At 43.8% G+C, this 15768-nt stretch overlaps 2 protein-coding genes across 3 annotated transcripts in view; both read right to left on the minus strand.

Moving 5' to 3' along the window:
• LOC118795963 (phosphatidylinositol 4-phosphate 5-kinase type-1 gamma-like) overlaps positions 1-5546 on the minus strand; it is a 28848-nt gene extending 23302 nt beyond the window's left edge. For both annotated transcript variants that reach the window (XM_036554787.1, XM_036554786.1), the window contains exon 1: positions 5455-5546. In XM_036554787.1, coding sequence (XP_036410680.1) covers positions 5455-5473 — 19 coding nt within the window. In that variant the 5' untranslated portion in view covers positions 5474-5546. The remainder of the gene's footprint in view (positions 1-5454) is intronic.
• Positions 5547-8074: 2528 nt separating this feature from the next.
• Positions 8075-14508, minus strand: LOC118795719 (phospholipid hydroperoxide glutathione peroxidase-like). The gene is made up of 7 exons (XM_036554412.1): positions 14426-14508; positions 10799-10893; positions 10247-10391; positions 9922-10073; positions 9450-9474; positions 8576-8635; positions 8075-8175 (listed from the first exon to the last, which is right to left on the minus strand). Exons 1-7 carry the CDS (start codon positions 14489-14491, stop codon positions 8143-8145), a joined length of 576 nt encoding a protein of 191 aa, XP_036410305.1. The 5' UTR covers positions 14492-14508; the 3' UTR covers positions 8075-8142.
• Positions 14509-15768: the final 1260 nt, after the last annotated feature.

Below are 15768 nucleotides of genomic sequence, written 5' to 3' on the forward strand. Positions count from 1 at the left end.
AGGGCCTTTTCAAATTCATACTGACTTTTTCCAAACACCCAAAATGACTTTTATAAAGTGATCAAGGTGTATCTTTTCAGCAAGCAGGGCTCGGTGTCCTTTAATGAAACACATACCCCCTTGGATTCAATCAAAACTGCCAAGCCATATAAAACAGAATATTCCCCCCGATGAATCCAGCCCACATACAGTGGGTAATTCAGGGCACATGAGCATGACTGTGTAAAAGCCCATAGTGCTCCAGGTGCTGCCTCCCACTGTAGTCTGTGCCCCAGGGAGACGGGGTGCTCGACCCTTCTGTCTCTGTCTAGACAGCTGACCTCCGTGCAGACTTCCTGTGGGGCACGGCGGTGCCTCAGTAATAACTGCATGATAAACTACGGCGTGTTTCACTCTTGCACTCCGTTTCCCAGGGTGTCCATGTTTTCAGAAATGTGCTTCTGCTTCCTCCACCTCACCAGGCAGACTGACTCACTGTGTTTTAAGAGCTGTACCTTCAACCAGGGGAATTCTGAGTCTTACACTTTACTGCATGGAAGATAGGCCAGGGTAATCTCTCTGGTTGGGTTAGTAACTAAATCACTGTGAGTGAGTGTGTGTGTGTGTATGTGTGTGTGTGTGTGTGTGTGTGTGTGTGTGTGTATGCATGTGTGTGCAAGCTAATATCAGGGTATTTTTTTCAGGGAGGTGTGGGATCGGCTTCATAAGATCATCCACATCTAAACCAAAAGCCTGGGACATGCGCATTGGGAAAGCCTGGGACATGTGCATTGGCACTGGAATATATAGACAAATATTGTCAATTTAGCTACAAAGAAAAAAAATTATACTTTACAGCAGTGAAAACAGTCATTTAGAAACGTATTCATTTCTTTTTTGTTAATGTCCCTCTAATGTCAATTAATGTTCCTCTAATTCTAAAATGTAAACTGATATAACAGGATTTGTTGAGAGGAAATCCAAAAAACAGTTTATTTAGACTAACTTGTAATAGTGGCTTGTTTTCCTTTTCTGAAATTGCCAGACATTTTTTTGACCCTTTCTCAATTGTTAAATGACACTGTTAAAGACGTCTCAGTTAACACTCTACCGACCTGATCTCTGCTGAAGCTGAAGAGTTGTGAAGACGGAAATCTAAGGCGCAGCTACACTGTCAATGCAATGTATAGGCAGGGAAAGATCTTGTATTTGTACGGCATCTTGGGATAACCAGCCTTCAATCTCACACAGCAGAGAAGCATACAGAGTGAGCGTGTGGAGAACAGCTCCAGTCAGTCTGCAGTGCAGCAGAGAACCCGCGTCCTGACCAGGCCGAACACCACAGTGTGGATGCACAGTCCATCCATGTTTTGTGTGTGTACATTCCTTCATGTTGTGGTGTGTGGTGTGCGTGCTTTTGGGTGGAGTGCATGGGTTTGGTTGTGTGTGTGTGTGTGTGTGTGTGTGTGTGTGGGGGGGGGTGATCCTCCAACATCAGCAGCTTAGTGTCCACTTTGGGGGGGGGGGGGGGGCTAAAAACAGCTTTAACCTCCAGCCTCGGTGGTGGGGAGCGTGGGGGGTGGGGTGGGGCTGGCGGTTTAATATTCTGTTACGTAACTCCTGTTTTCATCCCAGACACTTGAGGCAGAGGCAGAGCCCCGGCCTAATCTCTCAAACCGAGCAACATCTGTGGAACATTACACCGATAAAAGCCTGACAGAGCCAACTGTGGCCTCGCACACGCATACCCAGGCATTCTGAACTCAAGATGCCGAAATATTTCAGATTTCAAGGTCAATGTCCAATTGTTCCACTGTTATCATGACACTGTGATTGCGCGCCCCTTGCTTAAGGAAAGATGTAAAGCTACCGTGTAAAGGCATTTGACTAATCTGCGCCCTATCAGTTCGGCCAACTGCATACTTTCATTTGGGTGCATTACTGACTTTCTTTCCCAGAACCTTCCAGAAACCTGTGGTGAAAAAAATGGCAACTGCATGGTGAAAAGTGCTGAACGCTTTTCAGAGAGCAGCTCTGAGACCTCTCCTGCTTTGTGCTTCACAGTTATGGTTTATGATCCAGAACCTTGAGCATTGCAGCGATAAACATGATTAATTTTAACCCCGGCTCATCCCTGATTTTGAGGAAGCATTTATATTTATTTATTTATTTATTTATTCGATCAATGAAATGTCATTTTAAAAGGTCTGCTCTGTGCTCACAGGATCAGCACACAGATAGAGATGGCTGACATGCAGACACCCAGGATGCACCTGGTTCGGTGACACTTGGGCACGGGCTGCCGTTTCGCTCTGGGAGAAGACCGGCTCCTGCTTCAGAGCTCAGGGGGAATAATGACACACTTCGGAGGCAGAGGCAAACAGCCCTCCCTCCGCGGGCACACGCTGTCCGCATCTGCATCGATCCGCAAGCGGAGATCAGCAGCGTGAGGACACGCGGCTGTCTTTAATGCCGCACATCTTACCGAAGGGCAGGGGGACATGGAGGGACGCAGGGGGACACAGGGGGACAGAGCAGGACAGGGAGAGAAAGGACAGTACCAGAGAGAGAGAGAGAGAGAGAGAGAGAGAGAGAGAGGATCAGAGTGAGAGAGAGAGAGAGAGAGAGAGAGAGTGTGGCTTCTACTGGTTCCATCACCACATGTGCAGAACACCGAGACATCAAAAGTTTAAAAGAAAGCTGTGCACCTATTATATGAAAGATGCTTGGAATTGGGAGCCAAGGACCAAAAAAAGTTTGGCTAGGGGCTCACATAAGACTTACATAAACCCCCATTCACGTGTCACAGAGTCTGAGGGTAAGAGGACAGCCAGGTGATGCCACCGGCTGCTGCCCGCTGAGCATAAGTCAGGGAAGCCGATTTTTACACACACATTTCATTCGTCCAAGGACGTAATCTGCACAGACAAGCAAAGGGGAATCCACTCTTCACTTTCTCCAGCTAAACACCTGTCCCAGATGGGAGTGGAAGAGAAGGTGGAGGCGCAAGGGGGAATTACACAACAAGCAGGCGTGAATAGCTTATTTCTCCTCATCAATACTCTCCGGGTCACTTTCCAGTGTCATTTATTTACACAGCGGTGATGAAATAACAGTAAGGGAGCTTAACTCAAGCGGTGCTTCCTGGCTGCAGGGTGGACGCAAAACAGGCCGTCCCCTAGACAACGGGAGCTCCATGCTGTGGGCGCCAAGAACCTCTCCTATAACGCCGTGCCATCTCCCCTTTCTCACTGAAGGCGTCCCGCAACCAAAGCTACCACACAGTATTTAACAAGGGAGGCTTATAGGAGGGAATGCGAAACCTAAACACTTTAATCTGTGTTTGTCTCACCCCTGCTTTGCCACACAGAGAGGCGTGAGCCTCTTTCTCACAGAGGGGTGGCTGGTGGACGAATCCAAACATTGCACAAATACTGAGGACAATGAGGAGAAGCTAAGAGTAATCAATCCCCTTTGTACAGGCCCTGTTTGCCTCCCAGTGACAGGACGGCACCCGGCTCTGTTTGCTTTGGGTGTCCTTTCAGAGGGTGTGTTTAGTCTGCGTGGCCCTCAAAGGCAAAGTGGGAGACCAAACACCGGAGACCAAGTTCCTCCACTCCCTCTGTGTACAGCCAAGCGCGTTTACTGAACACAGCCAGCTCAGACAGAGGCAGGGTGTGCCCAGCGCACAAACACATACACACACACACACACACACATACACACACACACACACACGCATACACACACACACACACACATACACACACACACACACACACACACACACACACAAACGCACACAAAGGGCGTTATGACAGATTTGCAGTTTTATCAATTTTAATGAACCCTGTCTCAACATTTAAGATACATCACCAGATGTGAAATTTGGCTACAGCAACGCCCTTTGTAAGAGAAAAATATTAGCCAGCTTCATAGAGACGGTTTCATTGGGTAATGTGAGAGTATGCCAAGCAAGAATGCAGCAGAAATCATCCCAAGCTTGCCAGACTTGTAACAGGGAGAAAATCACATGATGGCTGAGGGTGGTGGCATGGAACCCCTGCTGATTACAATGGAATGTGACTGTTATAAAAACCCAGCGAAATTCGCCCATTGGAATGAAAGGCATGCGGTCTTTGCTTAAAGAAGAAATCAAGGGGGGGGTCAAAGAGAGCAAAGGGAGAACTTGGAGAGACATAAATCATACCTCTTGTCAAAGACACATTTTTTGTTCATGGTATGGAAGAGGATAAACTACAGTGCAATAAAGCTGAAAAACAGCTCACCACCGAAGAAAACAGGCCATATGTCCATGGCAACAGAACACACCAGCACACAGAGAGACCAGTAAAAATATATAAAAATATATAAAATCTGAAAAGTTATAAATGGAATGCAAAAATGTCCAAAAGACATGATCTCTGTGAAAGTTCAGGTGTCAACAGGCACAGCTGTAAGCATGATCCTAAAACTGTACACGTTGATGTTTCAGCTTTGTGAGTTTAAACATGAATCATGCCAGGGAGAGACTTGAAAGGTATATTTCTGTGGCAGGTCAGAAAAAGATCTCTGGGTGCCGCACGCCTGTTCACAAAGCTTTCAGTGTATTGCTCTTGCGGCTGCAGGGTTTCTTCCGTGTAAAAAAGGTTCAGAGCACACGCTTCACGGCCACGTCTCGAGGGATCTCAGCATAAGCTCTTCGGCTCACTCAATTAGGTCAAGTGGTGGAGTCACTGATGGCGTTATATTTGTTTGTCATTTGCTGGCCATTGCAGACACACATTCAAAAAAGCGATCCACAGACAGGACACTGGATGTTTACACATGTGTTGCATTTATCGCAGTCCGTTGTCAGTCCTTGTTTCTGGTTTCCTATTCCTCGCTTTCAGCCCTCTCTGCAACAGTTTTACAATCTGGGTATCTGCGCCAGTTACAAGCACGGATTTCTGACTCATTCCATGTCAGATCAGCGGGACCTCAGGCCCACCAACCAGCATGTGTCTCTCGTCAAATTCCCAAAATAAAACCGTTTTAATTCGATGCTTGTTTAATTGAAGATGCAGCTAAAGAGGGGGAAATCTGCCCTAAATGATGTCCTTAATACGATAAACAAATTACGCAGTTTAATCAGAAGGGCTCACGTCAAAAGTCGTGCTGATTTTGCCAGGAAGGACGATGTTTCTGTTAGTGATGTAATTACGTTGCCTTAAATTAAACTCAATTAGCCTAAACAGTTAGGTTTGCTAATGGCCCAGCGGAATGAGGTTACAGCCTGGGTAAAGACGGAGGAAACCAACGCTTGTGTTGTCATCCTCTTTCCAGCAGCGCTGGTAACCCTTCCACGCGAGCGCTCGGAAAATGGGAATTTCAGCATCAGCAACCAATCATGGCAAGTGTGGCACACCATTTTGCTGGTTACACAGTGTTCCTGGGAAGAACAATTTTCAGTGTATAAACGAGTGAACCACTCACCCAGATCGCCGGCATCCATCCCATAACTGACGCCGACGACAGTCTCCGGATCATCCGACGCAAAGGACCAGGCTACCGCCCGGGTGCCTTGCTCCGGCAAGCTCGTGGCTCCGTCCACTGTCCCTTCCATTCAGGGTTCCAAAACAAGACACGACTGCGGCGAGCCGTCCAAACAAAAGACAACAGCTTCTTTATTAATTACAGAGAGATGTGCAGTTCATCCACTCATTGCCTAAACTTCAAATTTAAAAAGCAGGAAAAAATTGACGCGCGCTCTCCTATTGCTACGCAGCCTTTTCATCAGTTCTGTATCGGATCCGCGCCGCGCACAGTGGCGTGTGCCGTGCCGTCCGCCGCTACTGTCTCCGCTAGGCGCACGTCACATTATTACACGGTGTAACGTTGGGGCTCTCAGTGTCTTCGACTGGAACGCTATGCTTCTACGCGATTACGTCAAATTTAAACTAGATTCTGTATGTATGGTTCCGTTTATTGAGCGGCTTCACCTGTCCGTAAATCCTGCTGCAAATCGAGTAAAACACGAAGTCGACACTCCCCCTGCCGGTCATTTAGGTTACAGCCGTTCCGAGGTAAAAGGCCATCTGTCACTCACTGCCCGGTAAACGCATTAGCTATATTGGACTCGTCCCTTACGGTTAATTTTTTCTTGGCAAAGAATAACGTAATAGAAAGAGGATGTCGTGTATGGCGGTCTGACTGACGATAACCAGGGAACTCTGAGATGAGAAATTTTCTAATAATTTTCTAATAATAAGAAGAAAAACAGTTGGAGTAGTAGTAGGCCTAGATGTTCAGTGTAGCCAGAATGAAGGGAAATACTATATGTATATTTTTATGTATATACAGTATATGGTAATATATCAGTATATGATAATATATGAATTATGTTTGAGTTAAATAAAGGTTGGGTCAGCATTTCCCAAAATAATTTAGTTATCGCAAGCTGAAACTCCCAGGGAAACTGTTTACTGACTTTAAAATGGTCAGTGTCTTTTTCTATTTTTAACTTTGAACATGACAACAGGCCATCTTATTTATTATTTTACATTCATCAAAGCATGATGGGTAATCCTATAGGCAATACAATGGTGTAGAGAGGGGTTATGACCTGCTCCTATATTGACGAACATGGTGACTAATTAATCCTGGGATTAACCTGATTCTTCTTCAGATTTAGCTGGGTGTGTAGGATGTAAATCTTTTTGGGGGAAGACTGTAGGGATCATAACAGGCTTTGACATTATGCCAGATCCATGTAGTTTTTTGGACATCTCCACAAAATGTTTTTGTACACAAAAGTAAGATAGCTGCTGAGTTAGAAAGCAAGGTAACTGGCAGAAAATAAATCTAGCTAATTTGGTAACACATTTGTAAATATCTGAACGTATGTGTAACTTGCAAATGGCTGCAACAAACTTATGTTGCTATTGGGTGATTACAAGTGAGACTAATGGTTAGAGGAACAATTAGGGGTCGTGGAAGACATGCACCAATAAAATTAAGAAGACAAGGAAGCAAGTTCAAAATGCCCAAATTTAGGCATTCATGGATTATAAATTATGTGTGCACAACTGATTTTACATGGTACACGTGTAAACGTTTATAAGTCATCACGGGAATTTCTGCAGGAAACCCTGATAGGGAGCCTACTGCCTGGTGCTGTACGGATATAATACGTTATGCAGCACTCATCACTAAATTGCCAGATGGCATATCTGCCATCCAAATAGAGACATCTTTAATTAGGCACATTTAAGGTTGCCAGATGCATTGCAAAAATCCCCCCATCTGCAGGCCTGGCCCTGCACTTGTGTTCCCCTTCTGTGCCTTCTGTTCATTAGTGTATTTATGCATGACGTTGTCAAAAATAGCTTTAAAAACAGGTGCAAAGTTGACCTAGTTGTGTAAAAGCCATTTCTCACAGCATGAAACATCACTTTCTGTGCGGTTATTTGGAGAAAAACAAGAGTTCAACTGAATGCCCTTTTGGTCTTGGCAAACCATGAGGAGATATACATGACATTTTTCAGTGACTTAGTTGCCTCAAATTAAACATATTTTAAGCAGCACAAACTGAAATATTAAAAACCAATGGCTGAACAAGTACTCGTGTACATAACTGGACAATCTGGGGAAAAAAAAGTTCATGTCAGTTTAGAGATCTTGCTTTTGTTTGTTTCAAGAACTGCAAATGCAAATGGACCAAATTCACCTGTCACTAATTTAAATACAGCAGAACAGCAAGACACCCACCTATCATGTTACAGTCCTGAATGCATCACCAGCAGGGAACAACAACCACTTCAGACACCAGAGTGGACTCAGTGACTCGACAGGTTTATTTGTTCGTGTGCATATTACAAAATGAACACTTATCCAGTTATAAATACACATTCATAACAGTTTGTCCGGGTTGGGGGGGGGGCAGTAATAGGCCTCCTCTCAGGCACGTGGGGGGGTCGCTGGGTGTTAGGCTCCGCCCAGGGGTTGCACGCCGGGGGTCATCAGGCCTGCCCACTCCACAGAGCAGATTTATGGACAGGCCGTCACAGGTCTGGGGAACGGACACGCCAACTCCCAGCGGGCCACGGGAGAGGAGGGGGGGAGGGGGGGAGGGGTGGACGGACACAGAGGAGGGGGGCAGGACTTCAGCTGCTCTCAGACAGTCTACAGGTAACTGGGGAGATCCTTTTCCACCACCTGTTGTGATTGAGAGAAAGAGAAATATCCCCGGTATGGATCAGATTCATTGTAATGTACCAGTAACTATATACCACACAGCCATTTTGTACATGATGAGGCAGCAGTGCAGTATAGTAGTGAGGGGACTGGACTTAAAAACCAGATGGTTGCTGGTTCGAGACTGATATTGTACCCTTGACCAACTTCTACTAAGGTCATTCCAACCGGCCCCCCGCAAGGTTTTGGTTGTCTTTTCGGTTTGTTAATGACGTAACATTTCAAATGCACGCCAAAGTCAGACAGTGATTTCACAAAACAAGAGGGGTGTACAAAGTGTAATCAAACAGCCGAGACAAACATGCATACACTGATCAGACTTCATTTAGCATCGGTGCTGTATATGTGTAAACTGACTCACGCTTGGATCATCCATTGGCGAGTATCTCTTCACGACTTGCCCCTCTCTGTTGATAAGAAACTGAAAAGGAAAAGAAAAAAAAAAATTAAAATCAGGAATATTGCGGAATGTTGAAAAAGATGCATCATCTGTATCAATCTCATTCCCTGAAGACGCTCTCCAAATCACACTGGATCTGCTCTTTATAATCACCTTATTTGAAGAACTTAATAAAATCCTTTCTACTTCCCAATCCCAGAATATCACCTAGTCAACACTCCCTGTAATACGGGAGTCCTAAGTAATCACTGCAGTGCTGCAGTGGCTTACCTAACCTTGTGTTGCTTAAATAAAAACTTTGTGGCAGGGTAAGTCCCTGAAGGCAAATGTCTGGCCTAAATAACTTATTCCAGAATTTCCAGGCATCTCTCTGCTTTACACAGTTTAGACCCATATAACTAAGAGCAGCCAGGAAATTTGAGCTGTTTCTGTGCCACAAGTGGCCATGAGTTCCTCAGTCATCAAGGTCATCACTGATATGTTCTACTGTGAAAACTCTACATCAGTGCATAATGGTCTGGGATTGATAAAGCCAATGAGGCTTTGAGTTTGTTCACCCAAACCACTAAAAATTCCACTCAAGTTTGTGGCAATACAGCTTTTTGTCTTGACTCTTGAGTGCAAGAGTGCTGTTGGTGGTTTGGAAACATTCAAGAGAGAATCAGATTGTTCAAACACAATGGAATTGCAAAATTCATGCTACATTCCAATACAAGAACACATGGTGAAGGTTAGAAAGAGACACTGTGGAAACGCACTTGTAGAAATCAGCATACACAAAATGAACTGTGTGGTGATCACAACGATATATGCAAGTAAAACCAAAAACACTAACCTTGGTGAAATTCCACTTGATGTTGCTGTGAAGGAGACAAACATATTTGTCAGTACTTGAACGACTAAAATTGAACTCAAACAACCATTAAAATAACCCCACTAATCTATCACTTTTTGCCAAGGCAATGACACTTCAGAGTTGATCACTGATGATGCAGCTAGCTAGCAAAAAAGTCAGTCAGTGCTACATTTAGTTGTGGTACCCCATTAGCCCTATTACCTGATGTTCATCTCTATCTTTAATATCCCCACAGATTTACTCAGACATGCTAATTTTTCACATGCTACTTTAAATGACTAGGTAGGGCTTAATTTGTCCAACAACTCCATAAGCTACTGCAGCATCACTGATGAACATGTAATCTTGCTGTGTGTAATAAAGCTGGTGAGCTCTGAACCTGCACCAAGTCCATGACCCCAGAGAAGAGACTCCATTTCCCAGGGTCCATTTCCTTCCAGACTAAACTCACTTTCCCAGTGTTCCTTTCCCCTTGGGCTGTTCCTTCATCCACTTCCAAAGAGGGTGGGCGTTGTCTCCGTTCACGTCGATCTTGCTGAAGAGATCAAACTCTGCATTGTAGCCCTTAGCAAACTCCTTGATCTCCTCCTCTGTGCCCGGTTCCTGAAAAGACCGGAAGGAAGGAGGAAGTCAATTCTCTTGTTCTCCTGACCCCTCCCTTGTGCCTGTCACCCATCAAATATATGACTTTCCACTTTGTGTTGCCTTACTCAGGACCATTTTTTTTTTTAATTTGAATAATTTTTGTTTTTTTTTCTCCCTCCTACAGGCAGTACCTGTTTTCCAAACTGGTTGCAGGGGAATCCTAGGATGCGTAAACCTTTCTCAGCGTACGTGGCGTGCATCTTCGCAAGCTGAGTGTAGTTTACGGGGGTCTTGCCTCATTTGGAGGCTACGTTGGTGATGATACAGACGTAGCCCCTGTACAGAGGGAAGACAGAAAGGAAAAGCAGCCACAGTTCAGACTGAGAAGAGAACAATACTTCACAGTTTATACAACAGAGGGCCAGCCACACACATCAACAATCGAGATTGCTAAACAAAACGTACCATGGGTCACTGCACTGAAATTCAGGTCACAAATTTGCATGTGCATATACAGGCATGTCCAGTTTTATCACCGTCTGTAGCATATCACCAGGTCAACTCCAACAGCCCACACATACTTCCTCCCACCAACAGTAACCTAACCTTATTTCTACCGAAGAGATTTTTACTGTGGTCTTTTGCTGGCTGACTTATGTGTTGGGTTCACATTGCAGGTGTCACCGGACACAGTGAGTGGGGACACTTTGGTAGTGAGGAAAACTGTCTGAAGCTGTGCTCACCTGTACTTCTCCAGAGACACCTCGTTACCATCGATGTCCTTGGCTGAGAACTCATAAATGGTTTTGGCATTACGCCAGTCTTCCGCCTGTGCTGACTAGGATGGAGAGAAGAGAGAGTGAGATCCCACACACACACACAAAGACAGACAGATATCCTTATGTAGCATTTACAATTTAGAATTTTCCTACTACATACATAACTTTAAGAGTTTGCGGTGACATTGATTGACATTGACAGTTATGACATTGATCAAAATAAAGGAAAAAAATCGAACATTCATTCTCAAATTTTCAGGATTTCTGTTAACCACACCCCCAAGCCCACCCCAGAGAACTAAGTGACAGATACAGCTTCAAGAGAGAGCAGTACACTCAAAAAGATGCAATACACTGACAGTGATATGTTATGCTTGCCACCTGGATCAAAAACAAATGTGCATTAGCAAAAAGCTAAAATTTTGGCATTGTGTCTCTTTGATGTGTGAATAATAGTTGAGACATATGTGTACTGTTTAGCATTTTGTTCAGATGTAACTGTGTTTAAACATAGTGCGGATAATTTTCCACAAGATTCACACCATCACTGCGGTCGAACAGGAAACTCAATTTTCACAATCTGCAGGTGGTTGTTAACACTCTGCCCCGCCCACTGCCATTTGTAGGGGAGCCACAGAAGAAAGGCAAGCAGTGAGGATTTTGCAAAAGGCGTGACTGCTTTTCAGTAACATCCGTGTGACTAACCTCGATTCTGTCAAAAGTGATCAAATTAGCATACAAAATTCACTGCTGGCTTCCGCCTTCTGCACTCCTGACTTATGACTCAAATACCGCATCTACAGGGCTCCCCAGTGGCTCAGTGGTTAAAGGGTTCCCTTTGATTGCATGCTGAGCTCTATGGCACGGGTTCAATCCCAGCCAGTCATCAGCCGCTAATATTCAGGAACCCTCAGCGGCAGAACAAACTGGCTTTGGCCAGGGATAGGGGTGGGTATATTGGCAGGGAGAGACTCATTGATTCAAACGCTGCAGGTTGCCTGGGTGACATCCGTGAAGCCACACCCATCCCTCAGAAGACACTTGGCTCACTGAGGTGTGCCGGGAAAAAATTTGCTGTGTGAAAAATAATGATGGCTTGTGGGTACACTGGACAATCGCATTTGCTACGCCCCAGCACAGTTCCATGAGTGCAGTAGTAGTAGTTACAGTGAGACAAATCGCATATCCAATCAGCGATTCCAAAATAGAGGTGCACAAAGGAGAGAAAGCATCAAAAAGAGAGGCACTACCCCTATGCATCCTCCATGACTGGGATAGTGTCAAACATAGTGCTGACATCACAAGTTCATGCTGACAGCAACATGTAAGTGCAAAGCAATATATACAAAATATGGACAACACCACTCCAAATACAACGCAAACACGTATCCCGAAGTACACCTCCATATATACAATTATATATAATTATACATAACGTGCTCACATGCATACACACCTCCTCGTTCAAATCTTATCTTCTTGCATTGCACAGTAAATGCCTGGAGTCCAAGCCTTCTCATTCTCATTCTCTTCTCATGCTCCCAAACCAAAGTCCACCTGTTCCAATTAGTTTACCATACCTGTAAATCACATCGTATGGCCACACCAGAATTATGTAAAGCGATCTTTGGAGTGTGTGTGTCCTAGATGGTCCACGTGGCTAATGGACTCCTACCATTGTATACTTTTTTCCCCCCGACCCAGCGAAGACCTGCTTAACTTGAAAATGAGCACAAGGAAGAATTTTTCTTCTAATCTGGCTATATGAGTCACCGCTTTAACCTCACATTCTGAGGGAGTCACCTGCTTGCTGTGGCTTACAAATACCCGGCTCAGAGAAACTAACGCAGGGCACTTAAATGGCTTACCCTCTTGTAAACAACAACTTCTGGGGGGTCCAGGATTAACTCCATAGTAACACGTGTGGGACTACAGTCTATTCTGGGGAAAAGACATCTGAAAACGTGTGATAGGTAAAGGTATAACGGACTTTTGGGAACAACCAGAAGCTCAGCTGCACAGGAGCTTTTAGTAAACAAACCAAGCTGATTCTTAATGATAGAGCACTGCTATACAAACACACACACACACACACAAATGTCATTCCATCTGTATATTTTCCTTATCTTGTGAATTTGAAATTCCCTCAAAGTTATGGCGCTGGTTTCTGCAATTCTGATCAAATGCATTGATCTGAAGAGAAGATTCACTGCCCATTATGAATATATATTCTTATAATTAGGGTGCACTCAAGATTTCTTGTACGGCACAAAGCCTTCTTAATCAGACACCAATGTTGTTACCGGGTCTTAACTGCTTTGCGCAAACTACACACTCACAGTTATGCAATCAGCCCTGACGTTGCAACAGAAAACACTAGCGTGCCCCGATTTGCTAAAATCGATGCTCAAAGGCAACTGTCATATGACATGACATCTCCTCTGTTTCCAGCGCGGGTGGACTGAAGCATGAATCAACATTTCCTCTTTAAGACACAAACTGTTTGCATACGAATATCTAAATCTACGGCCTCGGCGAAGAACAGCATAGTCATTCTGTTCAGTATTGCTTAGATTTCGATAAGAAGGTTTCCTTTGATTAGAGATCAAGGCCTCGCTGTGCTACATTCTGGCAATCTGCTAAGCTCAAGCATTTAGGAAAACTGACTACCCTCTTCGAATATAACATTGAATTCCTTGGTGATTTCAACATCTGAGGAAGTGATACAATTTGCAAAAATCGAAGTTAATGTCAAAGGGTCTGCTTGAAGAGTCACGAGATATTAATGGTGACTATTACTAGCTGGCTAGCTAGCTCGCTGGTACACTTGACGCTCCGTATTAGCTTCTTCTTGCGCGAAGTGCATGGCAATTTTACGTTAGCCTACTGCATAAACGAAAGAAAAAAAAAACACCTTGGCTTTACCTAGCCTGACCTACCCAACTTAAAGATATGGGCACAGAAGCCACTCTACGCTTACAGTTTTAATTCGATGAAAAACGAAGGAACGGAGAAGAGATGTATGGCTAACGAGCTAGTCGTATACAGGCCATTAGGCCATTAATGAAACAAGTCTGGCGCATTACATTGGGTAGATCGCTGGAATAAATGTGTGCTACGTTTCGTGGAAATCGAGTTTACCAATTAGCAAATTAACAGCCTTATTGAGCTAGTTACCTCTAACAATCCCGTTAGCAACACTGTTAATGGTGTTTCACTTAAGTGGATAAAATAATTTTACGTATTCAGCAAATGTTAGCAACCAAATTAGCCATCCAAAGTGGTAAACTAGCCCAGCATGCTAGTTACAACATGGCCCGACCGCAGCATTACGATTTTTTATGCGATAATTGAAATTACACCGCACAGAATTTCATTCTACACTTCAAGGCAGCAAGTGTGTCACCATCGGACTGATTTGATTGTGGGCACGTAGGTACGCTCGAACTAATTCCGTGCTTTGACCTGTCAATAACAATTATTCCAATACCCATACTATGTTTTGCAGCGAGGACACAAATAATTCCAGTATTTAAAAAAAAAAAAAAACGGGAAATAAACTACATTAAGTCACGGCGTTCGGAAACTTACCATAGCTCTCACAACACCTCTGCTCCCAACTATCCCAAACACCACTGCACGTTTGACGAGCCACATTACGCTCCACTGCCGGCGGTGGCTCCACCCAGCTGGAAACCGCCTACAAGATGCATCTTGGCAAATCATCGAGTATCTCTCTCTGCAGACCACGCAAAGGGGTGTGAACAATATGACTTGTCGTATCTCTGTAGTCAGGAGTAAAGTGAAGTATGCTGTAAAGGGGGTTAAAAAACCTCCCCCAGTATAACAAAGATGACCAAGTAATTTACATTTGCACATCATTTGTCAGTACATACACATTTGCAAGAATAGGTCTGCAACTTAGTATTTGGGGGGGGGGGGGGGGTACTCCAGTAGATTCATAGATACAAACTGTCAGTTCGTTCACAATGACAAAAATAACTGCCTCTCAATGACGAAGCGCAAACTATACATCATTGTCATACATTGTTATATCGCATCTGCAAAAAACTTAGGCATTAACTTTAGTCCACAATCATTTGGCAATTTAAAAGTCTTGTTTATTCTGATTCACTCATGCATTTAACGGGAATATTGCTCTAAACAGAAGCAACTGTAGCCGTACATCTTTTTTTTTCCTGATGCTTGGTATGTTCAGTACTCAAAACATTTGCAAGTCGTACATGAGAGAATTGTATAGAGCATATGGGTATTCCATAAGTATGTTATTCTGTTTGACTCATTTTCAGATATGTTTATTGAAGGATAATCTTGCATCCCTTTGACAAGAAATATATTGTAACGGTTATATATAAAATGAAGTGTAGTCACACTCTCTTCCCTGGTGATAACAGGATGCTGAAATTGTACATCTGAAATTGTAAACTGTATAAGTAATGCACCACTGGTCTCAGGAAAGTGTGTCCCCACGTCCTCGTCTGTACCTTTCCCAAAATGTGGAGAGCACTATCATATTAACCATTTCTGGGGAGATGCTTTTTCAAAGTAAAAAATACAAACAAACAAACAAATAAATAAATAATGAAACACCTCAGTTAAGGTTACCTGAGAATAAATATGAATAAATATCTGTTACTGTTCACAGTTGCTTATGTACCTCTAAATGTACTGACATACATAACCTGCATGTACTGCACTTAGAACTCATGGACACTGTAAAATATTGTACTGTAAAATATTGTGGGCTGTTTTGTGGTTGTTTTACATCTATCAATCATGTAGTCTATATTATGACAGAAGGAGTTATGTAGTTCAATTCATGCCAAGATTCACACTCAAAATTTGGGCCTGTGATTTCACGCAGTTTATGTATTATCTGTATAATGTGAAAAGGTGCCAAATGAATTTCCCCA

Source organism: Megalops cyprinoides, chromosome 20 (genome assembly GCF_013368585.1).
Source record: "Megalops cyprinoides isolate fMegCyp1 chromosome 20, fMegCyp1.pri, whole genome shotgun sequence".
Taxonomy (NCBI): domain Eukaryota; kingdom Metazoa; phylum Chordata; class Actinopteri; order Elopiformes; family Megalopidae; genus Megalops; species Megalops cyprinoides.